The 21,823-nt window shown below is 30.2% G+C and overlaps 1 protein-coding gene across 1 annotated transcript; it reads right to left on the reverse strand.

Moving 5' to 3' along the window:
* Nucleotides 1–738: 738 nt before the first annotated feature.
* LOC112024931 (probable NAD(P)H dehydrogenase (quinone) FQR1-like 1) lies at nt 739–4,076 on the reverse strand. Its single transcript, XM_024057586.2, has 4 exons — nt 3,931–4,076; nt 1,958–2,051; nt 1,306–1,568; nt 739–1,135 (listed from the first exon to the last, which is right to left on the reverse strand). Exons 1-4 carry the CDS (start codon nt 3,951–3,953, stop codon nt 904–906), a joined length of 612 nt encoding a protein of 203 aa, XP_023913354.1. The 5' UTR covers nt 3,954–4,076; the 3' UTR covers nt 739–903.
* Between the last annotated feature and the right edge of the window lie 17,747 nt (nt 4,077–21,823).

Consider the following 21,823-nt stretch of genomic DNA (forward strand, 5'->3'; position numbering starts at 1 on the left):
GACTGATTCACTTGGTCAGCCATGTCCAAGCCCAACAGCATATTCCTTATAGAAGTAGGATTTGTGTCCAAGCCCAACAGCATATTCCCAACTTGATGACCTGGCCCAATCCAATTGGGTTTGATTGGTTTTAAGATTGGGTAGAGTATTTCTAAACTTAAAGGTTTGGTTGGGGAAGGGATTGGGGCAAAACAAATTTTCTGCAAAATGAAAAGGATGGATCATTTGAGAGCTTGTAGTGGAGAATCAAAAACATCATTAAGACTGGTATATCCTTCCCTCTAAAATCATTTGAGAATAAAACAAAAGGTTATCTATCACCTTCACATGGGCTAGTCATTTTGAGAATACTATGAAACATCCGCGTCAGTTATGGGCAACCAAATGTGATGCATTTAAAGATGTAAGGGACCCATAAATCCAACCCATATTTTCTCAGTACGAGGGAGAAAAAAAAAATTGGCATTATCAAATGTGGCTCATCTCAGTCTTCAAATGCAAATGGGCAGAGCTCATTTTGCTGCACTTCTTTTCAAACAGTAGTGGGATTCGGTATTTTTGGATTCTACATCTCCTAGTCAAAACATTAAGAAAAATGTTGCAATAACAAGTTCTTTTATTCTATGTTAGCCACAAAACTACAATGCATAGTTGCATACGCATATAGCATGGTCCAATAAGTTAATAAGAGAACTTGACTTTGCATATATTGGCCATACACACAACACATACTGGAAGGAAGGGAAACAGTTTCTGAGATAAAATCAAATATAGTTTTATTACAAACAAGGCAAATGGAAGGGAAACTAATCAGCAAAACACATAATTATAGTTTTAATACAACAAGGCAAATGAAAACAATTTCTGAGATGGGAAATGTTGTATATATGGTGAGGGATAAAATCAAGCTGTTCCCTTGAGTTTCTTTGAAATGCCAGCAAAATACTTTCCCTGGTGGAAAGCTAAGTCCAACTCCAGCTCAGAAGGCTGTCTTGATCCATCCCCGGCATAAGTTCCTGCACCATATGGGGAGCCACCTCTCACCTTCTCCATCTCAAACATGCCAGCTCCAAATGTGTACCCAATAGGCACAAAAATCATTCCATGGTGAACAAGCTGAGTAATGGCTGTCAAGCTGCATAGTTTTCCAATAAAAAGCAATAGGACAACAATATGTTAACTTCTTAGTTAAGAGGTATTTTTCACAAATTTTTTACACAACTGTTGATATGGTCAATTGTGATTGGTACATCTTAACAATACTTAAAAATTAATATATGTGAAACTTGTGAGATTAAAACTCACGGGGTAGTCTCTTGTCCACCTCCTTGTGATCCAGTGCTATAGAAAAGTCCTGCAGGCTTGCCTGCAAGCTCTTGAGTTCTCCATTGCGATCCAGTTGAATCTATAAAGGCTTTAAATTGTGCAGCCATCGTTCCATATCTAGTTGGGAAACCAAAAAGTAAACCATCAGCCTCAGCAAGCTCACCAGGAGTAATGACAGGTACATCACTCTTTGGTGGTGCTCCCAACTTCCCAAGAACTTCATCAGACAATGTCTCCGGTACCTGCAAGAGAGCCAGACATATTTCATTAAGACATTCTAACTTTTGCAGAAGACAATACCGTTTCCATATTCTAATTTTTTCTGTTTTTCCCCTAGCCAATGTTTCTTGGTAGGCAAGCTACAGTGCAGAAACGTTGTTGAATAAGACAGTCCAATTCAATTTTTAGATGCCTTATAGAATTCATGCTAAAGAATTAAAACATATATATAGAGAATCAAATATATGTGCAGATGCCCTTGCCAAATTAGGTACCAGTCAATAGCTATGTATATTCATTCAAATTGCAACAATTCTATGAACTGTAGTAGCCAATGTTCTCACTAAGAAATACTATTGAATTACACATCTTAAATTCAAAAAAGCTAATGACTAAAAAGACAATCACACACCTGCCACAGTTTTGCTTCTACTCCTTCCACGGATTCAGCTCCTTTCTTTATCTGTTCAGCCAGCTTCTCAACATGTCCATAAGTAGAATAGTAACTGCACCATTCATCAGGAAAGTTTCAATTACATCACTCAGATTTATACTAGTGCAATACACTTTGAAGATTAATACAGTTATTTCCTAAGTCGTGGTCTTCAAACATTAACAACCAAGCCTTGGTCTCAAAATTTTAGAGTCAGCTACAAAGAAAGCCAAATTTAAATTTACCTAGTTTTCCGATGGTGATGAATTCATCTTGAAGCATAACAAGACATGAAATAAAAACCATTCCTATAAAGCATTTGGGAGTTGTTAAAATGGAGGATTAAATTACTGTTCTAACAAGGGAACAGGTGAAGGAAAGGATTGAGAGCAAAGGACCCATATGTGGCAAGAACTAATCTCACTAATGATGAGTACAACTGAGATATGGGACCTCAAGCTCTAAAAAAAGGCATGGTCCTCCAATTTTCTTTCAGACATGATTTCAAAAGGTAGTTCAGGTTTCACAGTCACAATTTTTTTATTCATGCGTGGCTACTTCATAGCATAATGTAGTCAATTTCACTTTAGGCAACCATCTCTAGGAAATTATATGCAACATGAAGCACGGAAAATATTTGGGCCCTGTACTATAAATCTGTTTCTTTCGGTATTATTTTTATTCTACCATATTATTATTTTTTTTTTTACAAGATTTTTTTTTTCATAATCAATAAAGAATCTTATTTAAAAGCACGCTGACCTCATCAAAATTTACAACCAAGGCTAACAAGGTGCAGGTACTTATGGTTGATTTCTTGTTATTTGCATTCTGATCACTTTCAATATATTTCTTTTGTCACTGGATATGGTATGATACAATTTTTTTTGTATTACCTTTTTAGTAAACATTGGATACGATGCATTAAAGCTAGAGAAGAACAGCACTGCATCTGCATGTCTTGGTTACACTAAACAGTATCTTAGCCTCTTGATGTAATTGATAGAATTGAATTTGGCATTGTACATGTTAAATTACAAATTGTCCTAAAAAATTAAGTTGGAAAATTATGAATTTTTAATCATTTAATCATAATTCCAATACCTTTATTTACATATGGGTCAAAACTCTTCCCTATATAAATGAGGCCCAGTCCGTGAGATTTTTAACATTTTAAATTGGAAGCAAAATTGAAAATAATGATTGAACTTAAGACCTCTCGTTCTGATACAATGTTAAATCACCAATTCTTTTAAAATTTTGGTAATTTAACTTTTGAAACAATAAGTAATATAACATGGTAAATTTAAATGATTAAATTTACCATTTTTCAATAGCTTATATTTTTGGGAGAATCGATAATTTAACATAACAAACTACAAAGAAATTGTAAATTGATTATTTAATTTGGCTTCTTCAGGATTTCCTTTAACATCTACAGATTTCTACTAGTACAAAAGGTAAAAATTTTTATCAATGCCAAGCGAAGCCTTAAAAGCTCTTTCTCAAGAAACCAAACAGACCTTTAGGAGATGAAAATAACATTCACAAAACTTGGACAGGATAAAACATACAAATTATGCCAATATCAAGAAAACAAATCCGTTCTAATACAAAATCCAATCTGTTCGGTCATTTTTTCAAATCCAACTCATCATTTGAGCGTCGAGAGTTTTTATTTTCATTACATGAATATTATTAGAGGGGTACTAATTAGTGAGGAACTAAAAAAATTATTGGTTTCTTCTAAAAAACGAAATTATATATAACCCAAATTTAGAAGCAGAACAACCAAAGCAGAGAATGACATATGTACGTGTACAAGACAAACGAAACAAGTGAGAGAGAGAGAGAGAGAGAGAGAGAGAGAGAGAGGTTCTTACACAATATAAACTTTGGTAGCCAAAGTGAGAGAGAGAGAGAGAGAGAGAGAGAGAGAGAGAGGTTCTTACACAATATAAACTTTGGTAGCCATTAATCAATCAATGGAGTCTTAAGTCTTTTATCTGTCTCTGTGTACGTGTTTCTGTCTGCGTGAAAATTTGTAGCGAAAGTTGCGAAGAATGAATGAATAGTTGACAAGGTAGAAGAACGTGTAAGGCTTTTTATATATATAGATGCACTAAAAGTTTTGCCAATTTAATTAGTCGTAGTCAATGACTCTATGACATATAAATAAATATAAATATAGGATTGTAAATTGTTGATGACTTGATGTCATGCATGATCCACCCAAATCATCATCATTTGACTAACGTAATTGCTGATGGCTTGATGTCATGCAGGATCATGTACCCCATCATCATTTCCTAGGAGCTACAGTATTCTGGAAGTTGAAAGTTTCTAGAGCCAGAATTTTCAATAGCTGAAATATTCCATTTACAGAGAAAATTAATTAATGGTCATTAATATAAAGTTTGTCAGTTTCTACAGCTACTCAGCTGAATTTAAAATCAAATAAAAACTATAAACTATAAACTAAATGAAAAATGTATTGACTTATAAACTTTTTTATTTTTTATTTTTTCATTTGAGAAACACACATATATAGAGAAAGATGGATGAGATAAGAGAATACACTCATAACACTAAGTGTCATAGAGTAAGTGATAAACCCTTTCTTAATATCACACCTTATCGATGTGGGAAGACTCGATAGCACTGAGTATCTTTTTTTATTTGTAAATTTTTGTTGACCATTCCATCTAGACTAATCCACGTAATGAACGAAATGGATTTCTAAGTAATAAATACTGGACGATTGTTTTAAAGTTTAAATTAATAGGAAATAGTAAATTTAATCGTTCAATTATTAAAAGAGATTTGCAATAAACACCTTCCTAGGATAGATGACAGATTTGCATTAAGACCCTTCCTTGTAGGTGTGTATTGGATTTGCATGATCCCCTTACTGTAAATATGCTTTTTCCTAATTTCCTCACATAGACATCCATTTGAAAGTTGAATCTGATTTTTTTTTTTCTAAAGAAAAGTTGAATTTGATTTTGGCGTTAATTTCCAAATGTATATAATTTTATGCACCATTAATCATTATTTTAATACTCCACTTGCGTGTTAGCCCAAACTCTCCTCTAAATAAGTGGGGGTCAAATGATTGAGATTTTTAATATTTTAGGGTCAAATGATTGAGATTTTTAATATTTTAAATAAGAGATAGAAGAACTATTGCACACCCTTGGTGCGATGGTCACTCTACAAGTATAAGTACTTGTGGGGTGTGGGGTGTGGGGGGTAAGGTTCGGGGGTTTAAGTCTCTAGGAGGGAGTTTCACACACATACACTTAGATTATTCTAGAATAGAATTCTATCTTGTATTAAAAATAATAATAATAATAATAAATAAGAGGTAGAAGAGAGATAAAGTTCAGACTCATGATAATCTACTTAAAGTACCATGATAAACTAGGCAATAACCCAAACATTGTAAAGGATACGTTATTTAGACAATGTTTGTTTCAAATTTTTGGAACTTTTTAAGAGATTAAATCTACTTTATTTTCTAATGAATTGTTTAGAACTTTTTAAGAATTTTTTAAGTCTATTTTTTTTTTTTCATTATGGATTGGAACAAAATGTATATATATAAACATTTTTTGGCCATATAAAATTGTAAAATCTAAGCAATATAAAATTTTATTTTTAGAAAAATAAAAATGAACACGAAAGTGCTGCAAATCAGTCCAATCGAAATATGAGATTTTAGAAGTCAATATAAAATAAAAATAAAAACAAATATTTACAAGGATATCCATTTTAAATCCCTATCATGAGACTAGTAAGTAATAACTTCATCTTGTTATGCTTCTTTCAAATTTTCTATCATAATTTTCTTAGATAGAGTGGAACAATACGTATCCTTTTGTATTTTTATTTTGGACAAAAGACTAATAAATATGAGGTGCCAAGAGGGATAGAAAGAAATAGAAATATCAATAAAGTTAGGTTAGAACAAAAATTCAAGACACCCTCAAATTTTCCTAGACATAGCAAAATTGGTCAGAATTTTCTGACTCGACCTAACCTGACATGAACCCAATTTTTTTTAATCCAAGGCAAAAACAGGTTGACTTGTGACCCAACCTGTGTTTTTGTGAGCCAACCTGACCCAAACTCGAGCCATTTTTTAAAACTTTTTTTTGGTAAAAAATAAAATAAAATTAAGACAATATTGGTTTAATTGTTTGTTATGAGCTTTAAGGAAATAATTGAGATATTTACATAACTGCATGTAAATTAATTAAAAGATAAATGGTTGAGCATTCTATAATGAGTAAAGATTTTTAGACGTCAAATAGCAAAGTACATGCCAAGGTAATCTAATTATAGTAGAGTTAAAAACATAGATTTAAAATTGTAGACATGTGTGAGAAACATTCACAAGTATGAAAATTGTGAAGCCAAAGTATTAAATTAGCATAAATTATAAATGCTTAGACCTATTTTTTAACAATTTATGTCCAAAATAAATAGTTTTTCAAAATAAATTATGATATTTCCTAAAATGTGTGTTGCTTAACAATGATATGATATTCATAAAAGAAACCATGTATAAATAAGTAAACAATCAAACTTTAATATATATCTCAAATTGAAATAGAGTGTCAACCACAATTGATAATAGATTATAAAATTAATTTTCAAGATTGTAAATTTCTTATAGTTTTTATTCTTTGTCAAATGAGTTATCCAATAAGTCATTTGTAATTTTGTTTTATATTTTGGGATGTTGATATTGTGTAGAAATAAAACTTGCGTATTTGTTTTACTTATCTTTGTGTTATTTTGTCTTAGATAGCAATGTTAGGATTTGTATAATTTTAAAATTATTGAATAAGTATTAATAAGTTTAAATGAGTTCATTCTTGATATAAGTGGTAAATTTAAAGTAATGCATTTTACATCAAGTACGTAATTTATTGCATGACTTTTCAAATGGCAAATACATGTTATTTTCTTTATATAAAATAAAAAAAAAAATTAAAAGTTCATGTGAAAATACGGGTCAACCCGCCTCAAACCCATTTTTAACCAGCTTAAAATGACCCGTTTTGACCCGCAACCCAATTGACCCGACCCGACCAACCCGTTTTGCCTTTTGTCTAAATTTTCCTATCACTTTGTGACCTTATAAGGACTTGAGTGAGATATAAGAAATTAAAATACAAAGGCAGCAAAATTTGTTTCTTCCCTGATATTGGACTAAACAAACACTATATATGATATGCCTTATAATGGTTTGATGGTCATAGTTATATAGTTGCAATTTTTCATCTACAATAGCTCACATGTCAATATGAAACTTGGGTAAAATGCCCTAACACCGCATGAATTTTTTATTTTAACTAATTTAATACATAAACTTTAGTATTATAACAAATAGACGTGCCTTAACTTTAATTTTTTGCCAGTTCAATAGATAAACTTTGATATTGTACGACAACCCCCCTAAACTTTTATGTTGTTGCAATAAGATCCCTTCATTTTATTTTTTCCCCATATTGATTTGGTACAAAAGTAGGATAAATTGGGGGGAAAATTAAAGGGGTCATACGAATATTATCAAAGTGCATGGACTAAATTGGTGAAAGATAAAGTTAAGGGAGTCTATTTATTGCAGTACAAAAGTTCATGTATTAAATCTATTAAAATACCTATCAAAAAAAAAAATCTATTAAAATAAAAGTACAAAGAGTGTAAATAAAACTAACCCAAAGTTCAAGGGGGTGTCAAGGCATTTTTTTTCCTATGAAACTTTCTAACAAACTATGCAGAGTGATTCAACTTGATACTAGAAAATAAATTGGACAAAAGGGATGACTTTTTATTAAGAAAGAGACTTTTGTTCTCTAAATTTAGATGGATGCCATTGCCATTTGTTCATAAAGAAAGAAAGAACTTCATGTTGGAAGTCTATTCCTTCCAAAATATTCTTTGGGTTCTTCAATAGTTCTAGCCTTTTTTTTTTTTTTGATAGAGCTTATTACGTGGTTCATAGAATTATAGTCACTAGTTGATGTCCCGCACAATGTGCGGAAACTTTATACTTTTATTTTGAAATAATTTCTAACTTTATAGCCCTATAACACTTATTTTATGTTCAATTATAATGTACATATCATTAAGAGGAAGAAAATAAACCAAAATTATTATGACTATACATAATTAAGAATATGAATATATACAGCCTAAATGAATTCCTCAATTATTTAATTATTTTGGCTAATTAAAGTGTAGAATTATCTTTTACATTCCTTGAAAGAGAGTGGACAACTAGGCATATAATTTGTTGGTTTCAAGAGTCCTCTACATTAGAAATTAAAACAAAAAAACAAATTGAGGGAATTATTGTTTTTATCATATAAATTTTTTATTTATTTATTTTTAATAGATTCCACCATATAAAAGAAGATGTTGTAGAAATAATCCATTTTTGTGCAAAAATACTATCTGCGATAGGAAGAGTAAAGAGCAAATTAATGTGGCACTTAATAATAAGAGTCTTATCAGGAAGATTGTAGAGATAGTCTTTCAAAGTGTGTGTCCTATTTTATAATGTCAACCCATATTTTGTAGAATATGGGAAAAAGTTAATGTGGAAGGGTTAGGCTTGGCTCATAATATGTAACATAATAAGTAAGCTTGGGCTTTCATAAGGTTTGGTCTAATTTTAATTTAATTTTGAACTACATCTCATCTTTTAGATAACAGTTAAAAAAGAAAAATGTTAATGTGATCTTTTGGATAACAGTAACAAAAACTTAATGAAAATAAAGTTAAAAATACTAAATGAAATATTAGAACGCCACATGGCAGGAGCTCATACACTTCCACATGAGGTCTCTACTTTTAACTATACTATATATAAGAGGATTTACCTTTTTCAACTAGACTTTTATGTGGTTCAAAAATACCATCATTAATAAATGGTAACTTCATTTAGAAATATGTCATAAATGTTAAATAAAAAAATTTCATTTTAAATAATTCAAAAAGAGAATTTCTAAAATTTAAGATTTTTTTCCTTTCACATTCAAAAAGCCTAAAACTTAGGAACAATAAATGGAGAAGATAAAGGAAAAAGTCTAAAACTTAGGAACAATAAATTACTCTTTTAACTAGTTTGCGCCTTTTCATGATCCAAGCATTACTCCTCATAAGTGCATGCCATGTTGTGGAGTAATGCTTGGACCGCAACTTTTAGTATTTTGGACGTAACTTTTAGTATTTTAGTATTTTGGTCCACACATTACAAATTTTATTATTTTGGTCATAACTTTCAGCTCATACATTTATTTAAGTTGGGCTGGAAAGAAAATTCAAATGGCTACAACTTTGTAGTCTATGAAATTTCCAAATTTGAAGTTTAATGGGCCAAGAAAAGTTAGTTAATTGGAGATTGAAAAACTAGGGAATTTTTTTTTTCAAAAGGAAATTCTACTTGTAATAGGATTTATTGGCCTATTTAAAGGCGCTTTAGGTCAAAATTCAAAGGATTGCACCCTTAGAACTAAAATTAGGTTCTCTTAGAGTTTTCTTTCATGTAATAGGTTGCTAGAAGCCTTGCAAAGGTAAAGGATGAACCCAACCTTCTATGCATTTGTTCTTAAAAATACTTGTATGATTTTAATGTTTAAATTCTTGTGTTTTTGATAAATTCACTTGTATAGAAAAGTGTTTAGTAGTTATGTATAATTATTGTGATTTAATGTAGACTTTGGGTACGTTAATGCTTAGGATTCTTTTGAGGAGTAATGCTTGGACCACAACTTTTGTCACAACTCCACCACTCACAACTTGCCACATGAGCAAGTTGTGACAAAAGTACAAAAGTTGTGAACCTAACATTTTCATATTTTAAGTTATGGCAATCCTATGTAATTCCCTCAATTTACAGGGATAAATATCTGCAGTTCAACCATGAACCAGCTAGTAGTCCACTTCAATTATGAACAAAAACTAGAAAATCAAACAAAAATAGCAAAAACCGAAAACTACTGGTTCAATTGAACATACCAGGAACCGAAATAATTAAATTGGTTATGTGATGTATAGAAAGTGTCAATTGAATAGGTCATAACTCAATTGAATATTATTGTATATTGTAGATTACTAATCAACTCCCTTTTCCCATATATTTGACCATGGACTCGCCGAGTTGTTATTTCATGACAATCCTGCACTTGGGAGCAAGATTGAAGTTACAACAATGAACACCAGGATGAAGATGGATAATCTTCAAGCACGAAAAATAGTTTAGAGCCTTAAGACACCCAAGATTAGGCCTTAAAACAAATATACACATCCACTATGAGTCTTATTTATATTGTTTTTATTTTTATAAATAGATAGATAAATGGCAACTTATTTATTTTTTATATATAATTTAAAAAATCTAAAAGGGATTTGAATTTTTTAATTTAAAAATTAATTTTTTGAATTTAATACCTAAGAAAAACATCATAAAAGTAAACATACACATAAACATGAAAATAATTATTTCTGTTTTATTTCAACCCACACACATATGTTTTATTGAAATTTGAATTTTTTAGGCTATTCATATCCCTTTCTCCTTCATTTTTAATATACAAATCAATTTCTAACTATTTGTGCAAGACAAGCTTAAGATTCAAAGTTTCTAAGCTCTAAAGAAGTTTCAGTATTTAAAAATAATTTGATCTTGTTTTGTGTGATATTTCTCATATTAGAATATTGTTTATGATTTCAAACGAACAAGATGACCCCATCATCAAAGGAAGAAAATACTAAAACATTCTTGTATATCAATTTCATTCAATTTAGCAAATGAAAGAAAATTTGTTCAATTATTTAAGATGTATAACTTTTTTCAAAAATTTGTTATACTCACCACTAAAAGTACAACAAGTTTTATGAATTTTCTATGCTGCCTTTAACAAACAATGTTGGTCCTAATAAGTTTTTGACATTGATCTTTGGGTATAGGGTTTAGAAGAGAAGGGTCATGGGTGGTTGATTTGAAGGGCTAAGTTGATAGAAATCATTGGATTCAGAGAGGGGCAACCATCCAACCATTCACAATTTGAACCCTCTTTCTGAAACTGTTAAGAGTGTGAAGAAGAATAGGGAGAAGCAAAGCCCTTGGTCCTAATAAGTTTTAATACAGTGGTTTATAATATTATAAGAGGCTCTAATGCTTGATTGTTTTGCCCGATACACAAGGGAGTGTTGCCTGAGACACAAGGGATAGATTACACAATACGCATTTTACAGATAACAAATATGATTGATGGAAAACGGCTGATATGTAATATTTATAAATAATACTTTACAAATAATGTAATATACTAATATTTATTAAAAAAATATATATATATGTTATATTATATAGTAATTTTGCCTTCACCATAGTATTATTTAAATTCAATTTCTCATTGTTACCATACATATAAGTTTAGGGGTCCTTTTAAATAATATGATTAAAATCATATTTTAGGTAAGTTTTAGTTGAGTTATAAAATAAAAGTTGTTAGAACTGTCAGTATACGTGTTGTTGTGAGTATCCCTAAACCTTAGTATTTTAAGATATTGTTGCTTTCCTCAATTTAATTTTTCTTTACCAACCCACTCATAGTTCCTCTTCAATTAAATATTATTATATATTGTGGATTGCTAATTAACACCCTTTTTCTGTGGATTCAAAAATGGATTCGATGAGTTATTACTTCAAGACAGTCCTACAATTAGGATCAATATTGAAGTCACAACAAGAAACACTAGGATGAAGATGGATAATCTTCGAGCTTGAAAAATAGGTTAGAGCCTTAAGACACCCAAGATTAAGCTTTAAAAAAAATATACACATCCACTATGAGTCTATTTTATATTGTTTTTATTTTTATAAATGGCAACTTGCTTTTTTTTTTTTATAAATAATTTTAAAAATCTAAAAGGGGTAAGAATTTATTAATTAATAATTAATTTTTTTAATATAATACTTAAATAAAAACATAATAAAAATAAACACACACATAAACATGAAAATAAATATTTTTCTTTTATTTGAACTAGCAACATATGTTTTTATTATATTCAAATTTGAATTTTTTAGGCTATTCATATCCCATTCTCCTTTATTTTTAACCTACAAATCAATTTTTTACTCCAAATGTGATGCTCTTATTATAAGCTCCACCCTAGATCTTGTTACGAACTGCCTAGGCATGAGGCTTTTGGTTGTTGTACTCCTTTTGGTCATTTTTTGGTACTTGAAAAAATTTGTGACTAGTTTAAAGAATCCACTAAAAGTTTTTTCTCAAGAAATCAACATAACACATTCATTATGTGTGTAATGAATAAATTAAAATATTATGAAAGAGCTACAAATGCATCAAAATTTATTAGATTTGAATATAACTTTTTTAATTAAAGCCTAATAATATAAATGTGGGGCCAGAGAATTTGGCGACCCCGGCCCATTTCATACTGAGCCCAAGGCCCACGCCGAGAAAAAAGGAATATCCAAGGACGAACAAACAAGGCCCTAATTGCCGAGGGGCCCACACCAAGGAAGAAGGAATACCTGAGGACAAACGAAGAAGGCCCAAATTGCCGAGGAACATCGCCGAGGACAAGCTTGTCCTCAGTCAACCAAGATCATAGAAGGAAAGAGCGCCGCGCCATCAAAGGCAACCTCCCAGAGCATTCCAAAAAGAAGGACAAGTACAAGGGGCCAGCCGTGGGAGCATGGTGGAGGAGCAGTTTAAGAAGAAACTGTCACCTTCGCATTAAATACCCCCAACTAACGTCCTGACCACATTAATGAGGAAATGACTACTGAACAGCGCTACCTCGGTTACCACGACTTACAAGACGCTAGAGAGAGTGTCTGATGGAACAGACACTCAAGTATAGGTTTGGATGATCAACAAGTGGAAAGCCAAGATCGTCTAAAGAGGGGTATATAATAAGAGAAGCCCACCATAAAGAAAAAAAAGGCACGAGAGCGATCCCAAGAACTCCTGTAACCACTGCCATTCAGTATATACAAGAGCAGAGTTTCTCGGATGGTGCTGAGGACGAATTTTCCTTGATGAGCTCAATTTATTTCTGTTTGATCGTCATGAACCCCCATGCTAACTGTTGTCCACGCACCGAAACCTAGCTCTTTGGCCCACACTCTACAAATTTATTATATTGGGCTCACTGGAGCCAAGACCCCACACATTTTGGGCTTGGTCCGAAAATCGTAACCCTACAATAAACATTAAAATTAACATGTATGTTATTTGTTTGTTATTCAAATTTAAAAATTAAATTATACGATATATTTGCATATCAATTACTAATATTTTTAGGCATATCTTCCTCGTTTATTTTAATATACAAATTAATGATGGCCATTTTTTAATACCATGCAAATTAGATTAGTTTCTTAAAACTCAATTGTATGACTCATACTTATTAATAAAATTGTTTTTTTTTTTTTTATGAGATTGTATTTATGTGAACATTTGGACATAATGCGTTGTACCCCGTGATATGCATTGTATATTTGTTATTTAGTTATGTGAATGAGATTCACATATTGAATATCTAAATCACAAATCCTTCAAAACTTAAAATTTTAGTTCATAAACTGTAATTAGATTGGGCATCTTGTCTAATAAAACTATAATTTATCAATTATGATGATCTATCTTGATCATGAAAGTGCAAACTTCTAATTAATATGTTGGCATAAACTGTTAATCAGGAGAGAATAGGGAACTCAAACATGAATTGTTGATTGCTTTTGATGTTTGCCGATGTGAAATCTTGTATGGCCAATACTGAGGAGCGGCGTTACACTCTCTTCAGGGGGTTCAAATTAATGAATCCTCTAACTTCCAAATATATATATATATATATATATATATATATCTCTCTCTCTCTCTCTCTCTCTCTCTCTCTCTCTCAAGTATCTTTGCCTCTAAGAGGAAAGAGTAAATGTTTGTGGGTTGTGTGTGTTATTTTAATTTATTTATTTATTTTTGTTATAATTTTATTTGTGTGAATTGTGATTTGTGGATGTGTGAGTATACAGTAAAAATATAATATAACTTTATATAATTTAATATTTAGGAAATAGAGTTGGTTAATTTGTTACATGTTTGTGTATTATTATCATGTTATAATAATTTTTTTGTTATAAAGTTAGTGATTCAAGGAAAAAAAAAAAAGTAAAGCTAATGATTGTTCAAGTTTTTTTTTTTTTTTTAGAGAAAAAGAGTATTCAAGTATTTGAATAGTTCTTAAAAAAAAAAACTATGGGTTAATTTCACATTGGAAAATGAGTGTAAGTTAAAGAGATTTAAAGTTTGTGTTATGTATCCAAGAGTTAGGCCTTTTTAGATATACATAACAGTATGTTTCTTTAAAAATTTTCTCTCCTCTCCCCGTGTGTGTGTGTTAAAAATACTTAGTATTCTATAATAATAAAAAGTATTTGAATAGTTAAGTAAACACTTAGTGTATTATTTATGTATGGATGAGTACTATAGTTGTATAAGTTAATAATTAATACAGTGCTAGTGGGTTGCATTTTGTTATTTGGCTTAAAATATTTTTATAAAATCAATGACAAGTAAATAATGACAATTGCATAAAAAAAAAAACATGTTATAAAACTTAACAAAATAAAATGATCACAGATCCCCACATTGGTAATAGATAATGACAATTGATAATAAACATCAAGAGCGGCGCTATAATCTATTCAGCGGGTTCAAATGAATCCACTGACTTCAAAAAATAATAATATTATATATAATTTTGTTTTTGTTAGTTTAATACTTTAATTTATTCTTAAAAATATTTTTGCGCATTCTGACTTAAATCTTGCACACCCTCATTACAAGTATTTCCGACTCTAAGAGCAAAAAGTAAGTGTTTGTGAATTGTAAGTGTCCCTCTTTATTATAAATTATATTATATGTGTGTAAGTGTGTCTAATGTTGATTCTATGCATTACTTTTTGTTATAATGTTATTTGTGTGAATTATGATATGTGTGGATGTTTGTGTATATAGTATAAATATAATATAATTTTATATAATTTAATAATTAGGAAATAGAGAGGGTTAGTTACATGTGTGTGTATTTTTATCATATTATAATAACATTTTGTTATAAAGTTAGTTAAAATTCAAGAAAAAAAATGGTAAATGTAGTAATTTTTCAAGCATTTGATTGGTTAAGTAGACACAGTGTGTAAAATTTTATTTATAAATAAGTGTGGTTGTGTTCATCAATAATTAATATGAAGCCAATAAGTTGAGATTAGTTATTTATTGAAAATATTTTTATAAATACAAAGACAAATAGATAATAACAACAGCATAAAAATAAAAATATTAGACAAACATAATAAACTAAAATGGTCATAGGCTCATAGCTACCCACATTGATAATCGATATTCAATACTCATAATGAACTATTATGTAGTAATTTAAAATTTGAAAACTTGTAAATGGAAATTGTAAAACTTCATGTATTATTATTATTATTATTTTTCTCGATAACTCGATATATTTAAGTTTTCTTTTTGTTATTATGTTATAAAGTTAGTTAAAATTCAAGAAAAAAAATGGTAAATGTAGTAATTTTTCAAGCATTTGATTGGTTAAGTAGACACAGTGTGTAAAATTTTATTTATAAATAAGTGTGGTTGTGTTCATCAATAATTAATATGAAGCCAATAAGTTGAGATTAGTTATTTATTGAAAATATTTTTATAAATACAAAGACAAATAGATAATAACAACAGCATAAAAATAAAAATATTAGACAAACATAATAAACTAAAATGGTCATAGGCTCATAGCTACCCACATTGATAATCGATATTCAATACTCATAATGAACTATTATGTAGTAATTTAAAATTTGAAAACTTGTAAATGGAAATTGTAAAACTTCATGTATTATTATTATTATTATTTTTCTCGATAACTCGATATATTTAAGTTTTCTTTTTGTTATTTTTTTTTTTAATTTAAGTTTCTTAATGACTCCCTAAACAAAATTTCTAGAGCTGCCGCTAATGAACATCAATGTAACAATTTCAAATTTTGAAAACTTGTAGAAGGAAATTGTAAAACTTCATTTTTTTTTTTTTTTATTTTGTCGATAACTCGATATATTCAAGTTCTCTTTTTGTTAAATTCTATTTAATTTAAGTTTCTTAATGAACTCTTGCAAAAACAATTTCAGGAGCTGCCACTTTCAACACTTTAGTATATTAGGTAATCACATATGGTGTTGTAAGAACACTAAAATTCTTAAGGTGGAATTCATATTCTCTTTTAGAGGCACAAAATATCCCCTTTGAGATGGGTTTAATGGAAATTAATTATTCAGAGTATTGAGCCAACCACTTTAACAAAGAGACAAATATGGGTGATAGAGAGGTGGTAGTCTCTTGGGAATTAATTATTCTGGGGTGGGTTGGCCATTTATTTTGCCCTTTTTTCATTTGGCTGTAGGAAATGAAGGAAGAAAACTGGGAAAAGGAGAGGAAAATATGTTTTTGGACGTTGTTGGGGAGTGGGGTGGGGGTCAAATAAGAATTCATGTTTCTTTAGTCTAGACGTGCAAATGAGTAGGTCATCTTGTTACTTTGTTGTATGTAGCTATTGTACACGATTCAATGATAAACGATATTTTCCCTTTCACATATGGCATGATTGTTTTAGTTATGGACCTTATGGTCCTGGTAGTGGTGATGTCACTATAACCTGGTAAGAAATTGAGCGACGGTGCTGGGCCATAATACACCTTGTGTTCTTAAATCTCATATGCAGTTTTTTCATTGTGAACAATTCATTAACAATGTCATAGCCTTAGTTGTATTTTTCAGATGAACAACATTTTGTGATTCAGTTTTGTTTGTTTCAAGATTTATGCAAGTTACATGGTAAATTGATATCTGGACTGTGATTGGTTTTCTTTCATGATCTTTCTTTTATTTTATTTGTAAATGGTTGTCTTTCATGATTTGTTTGTTCATTTGTGTGGTTTGTTATTTTGGAATGACCCAGTTGTGGCATACATATATTTAGGTAACTGGTTATGAGATCAAGATTCTAAGGTTTATAAATTCACGATTTACATAGATGTTTATGATTGTAGGACGCCTGGATAAGTGGATATATAGCGGTGGGCTAAATGTGGTGAAAGCATATGGCGTTGTGGTTAAGGGTGTTTTGTTTTTGGGGCCTTTATTAGCCAACCCTTTTTAGGGCATCAAACGACACCGTATTGGCAGGTTTTCTCACTTTGCCGCAGTCATATTTGTTAGTGGGGGCAAAATTTAGGCAGAATAATTTAGTTGCGTTATACTTATATTAGGTTTCTTAATTAAATAAAACATAAATAACATCTATTTTCCTAAGACAATTAAATTCAATATAATTGTGATTGAATTTAATTGGGAATTTTAATGAATACTTAAGTTTTATTATTTTTAGGGAAATACTTGTTTTATACAAATCTCTCTAAATATATATAAAGAAATAAATAAATAAAAAGTCGCAATTTTGAGCTTGGAAATCGTGACTCAAGTCTCTATTTTTGTGCAACTTTCTCATGTGTAAAAGTGTATGCAACAAGTGTGTGTAATAAATACTACCCAATGAGTGTGTTGTTAAAACTTAAAAGCACACTTAACTAGAGTTAGTAAATGAAAAAAACTATTTATAAACAACTCGAGCTCAATTTAAGAAAAAAACTTGTTTGTGTTCATTTGTTTAATTCAAGCCCAACTTTAAGCTTGATTATAAAATGAGTTTAGCTCAAACATAATTATGTATTTGTGGACAAGCCAATGAACATAAGGGCAAGGGCTTGAATTAACTATATATAAAACTATATATATATATATATATACTTGTCTAAAAATATATTTATATAGACTTGAAATAAGATTGTATAAAGTTGTAAATTGGTTCATATGATATAAAATCATCATTTGTAGTTTATTCATAGCATAAACAACCTATTTGTAGTAAAACTTTATAGATTTGTGAAAGGATAAAACATTTTAGTCGTGGTTTTACTTAACGTAGGAAAAAAAAAATTAATCATGTAACTCATGAACAAATTCGAACTTGCTCAATAAGTAAATAAACCAAACTTGAACATATAATCTAATTTGGTGATGAGCTCAAACTCGGCTTTTGTTTGAAATTAAATTAAATTAACAAGTCTGAACTTTTAATACTCGAATCTACTTGTTTACAATCCTATAATTAGCTCAAAAGATTAGGCTTAAAGTAAACCTCCATTTAATGAAGCATGGTTTACGATCTCTTTTCAAGTGTTTCTTTTTTGGTTTAGTTAATGGGTGCTCTTAAAATATTTGTAAATAAACAATTTTAGGAAAGTTTTAATACCAATTTTATGAAAAGTTTCCTAAAATTTAGTTGCTTTTCTCTTTTCGTATGAAAAGTTTCTAAAATATTTCACAAATCATTACCTTGAGAATTTGTTAACTTTCTCCCTGTAGGGTCTAGTTTCTCTACGTAAACCCAAAGACAATTAATTTGTAGAGTATGGGTTGAAGAACTAGAGTGGACAAGGGAGTTTTTCCGCAAAAGATTATCACTTCTTTTCTTATTTATTGATCAGCTTTGCCCACATTCCATGCCCCGTTTCATACCCTCTCCCTCTATTATATAGCCACTCTCACTCTCATCCCTACCGTCCACGTGCTCCCCATCCGTGGACGTGCTCAAGTACCTGTCACGTCAGGCAGCTGCTTTTCATCTCTGTNTGTACCGTTTCGGGTTTACCGCAAAATAATATATATATATATATATTCATAACATTTAAAATAAATAAATTTAGTATCCTTTTAATAATGTTTTTACTAGTATATTTTTTTTTTATAATTACTAATATACTAATTAAGCTTATAAGTTATAGGTAGTAGATAAGAATAAAAAAAAATACAAAATGAAGTTATGGTGATGTCATTGACGTGTCTGGGCAGGGAAGCTGCTAATGGTCAAAGATGAAAAAAATTAAATAATATAAAAACTATGGCTTCAAAAGTTCAAATGAAAAAATCAAGAAACAATAAATGTTTTCTTATCTTTTCCCTCTGATACTGCTGCACTCTTTACTCTTTTTTTTCCTCTCCACACGTTTCCCTCTTTCAGTCTTTCTCACTGGCATTCACATCTTTCACTAAGAAAACTCAGCAAATACACGTCTCTCTCTATCTCAGTCACACATTTCTCCACAGGTTCCTCTCATCTTTTCACTTTTTTCTTCTCCACTTTCTTCTCCGCTTATAATTTCTTCTCCACTTTCAAATTTCAAACGATTTTAGCTCTCTCTTCTTAGCTTTATCTTTTGAGCTTTCAATTTTGTCTCGTTTCTCTCGTTCATATTGCTGCTTGTGTCACCGTCCATCACCACTCAAGATTCAGTGAGAGGTCGTTGGCTTCAATGAAAAAAAGACAGTGAGTGCATGAGGTGATTCTAACTTCATTTTACAAAGCTATTGTACGTTTTTCTTTCATTTTTCTCTTTCTTTCTGATAGGTTTTCTTAGCTTACTCAGTTTTTCACCATCCTGCCTTGAAAAACATTAAAATTAACCCCAAAAAAAAAAGCTTTTCATGTTTCGGCCGGTATCCATTTACCGGCCGGAACGGCCGGATTTCGCCTGTACGGCCGGTATGAGGCCGGTACGGCCGGTATTTTTTTCGGTACAAAACATAGGGGTATTCTGTACCGAATTGCTGGCCGGTACGGTATATACCGGCCGTACCGGCCGGTACGGTACGGTATTGACTCCCCTGGTGGTAGCACTGTTATGGTGTTGGTTGTGGCAAAGATTACAAACTATAATGGTAGGTGGTATGAGAGTGATAATGTTATAATTTAGAAAGTGACAGATTCCCATGAAATTTCGAGTTTGGAATTTGGATACTTGGGTTTTTAAAGTAACTCTTAAAATTACAACTTTAGCAAAGTGACACTTCAAAATTTTTAATTGAAACAAAATATTAATATTTATCACTCATTATTAAATAATTTAATCATTTGTAGAAAATTACCTCATTTCTAAACTTTTTTTAGATAACCTCTCTCTCTCTCTCTTAACTGATTCTACAAGTTAAAGTGAACTTTTGTAGAGATACATAAAAACTTCATCAAGTTTATTCCTTAATTTTTCAATCTCTTTTGAAACTTAAACCCTAATTTTATTCATTCTATTTAGGGGGAATTACACTTTTCTACCATAAATTATATAATATTTTACACTTTTTCCCTTAAACTATCGAAATGCACAATTGATTTCCTAAGTTATAATTTTGTAACACTTCACTCATTGCCATCTATTTTGGTGTAAGTTTGACAAAATTTAGTATTAAACAAACCAATTTACCTCTCACTCCAAAACAAATGATAGATGGTAAATTGGTCTTTTAATACTTCAATCCATTAGACTTAACATCAAAATAGATGGCAGAGAGTTTAGTGTTATAGAATTATAACTTTGGAGATCAATTATGCATTCCAATAATTCATTGGGTATATAAAATGAGATATAGTTTAGAGTAGAAGAATGTAATTTCTACTTACGGATTCTCTACATGTCAAACATTTACTGAAATCATAGACTTATCGAATTTAAGATTTGAACTTTATTTTTCTGTTAATTTTAATTTTCATAGAAGACAATTCATTATTGGTACAACATATGAGATAATCCATTCTCCATAAAACACAAAAATTAGTTGAAAACCAAAGACATAAGAATAGTAATTTGCTCTTAGAATCTAGAGACGACACTAAAAATGGGTGGCAGTTAGTAGTACGTCTTTCAAAATAGTAACGAGTTAATCAAAGGTAAAAGTCTTAGGTCTTTGTCGCCTGGTTTCTACCATAGGATAAGCCAAAGTCTTTTTCCCCTTGTCTTGCGAGTTAAAAGCCTTTGAATGATAAGGTTCCAATTCAATGTTCTAAATGGGTTTTTGAGACCCATATTGTCCAACAAGAGTGTCTTGTTGCTGCTTCTTTTTATGCCTAGTCTTGGCAAATACATGTAGAATGCTTTTTTGTTTATTGAAAAACTTACATAGATAAACTATATCTAGTTATTTGAGATTAGAAAGTTTAGGAGTGAAACATTTTCACAACACTCTTATTTTGAGTTATATTTTATTATTATTATTATTTCTTTTTATTTTAACTTATGATAATTTAACATCTTAGCTTGTTGTGAGATTTTAAGTGCATGTAAAAGAACAAATATGAGATAAATGTTTAAGATTTAATAACTTTACATTTTAGAATTATTTATTTATTTTAAGAGAAATTAAGAAATTTATCAAGCTTATTTATAGCTTTAACTTAAGAAGTTTATCAGGCTTATTTACAGCTTTAACTTAAGAAGTTTATTTAGCTTATTTACAATATTTTAAGTATACTTTTGCCTAATTTATTTTATAAATACAATATAAACTTATGAAAATAAACTCTTCCAAACTGCCGTTGCTATTAGCCAAACAATACTTTATGATGACATAATAGCTTATACTAGAGCATTTGCATAATGAGGAAGCATATAATAGAAAAATGTGTTAAATTTTCACATTCAAGTTCTAAAAATCACCCACATCAATCAAGATAAAAATGTATAAATTAGCAAAATTACTACTGTAAACTTGTAAATATACACAGTTATTATAGACTTGTATATTATTATTTTAATTTTTTTTCTCTCACCTTTTGTCTCATCAAATTCCTCTTTCTTTCTCTTCCTCTCTTTATGAAGATAATAATAAATAA

Source organism: Quercus suber, unplaced genomic scaffold (genome assembly GCF_002906115.3).
Source record: "Quercus suber isolate HL8 unplaced genomic scaffold, Cork oak 2.0 scaffold_938, whole genome shotgun sequence".
In the NCBI taxonomy this organism is placed as follows: Eukaryota; Viridiplantae; Streptophyta; class Magnoliopsida; order Fagales; family Fagaceae; genus Quercus; species Quercus suber.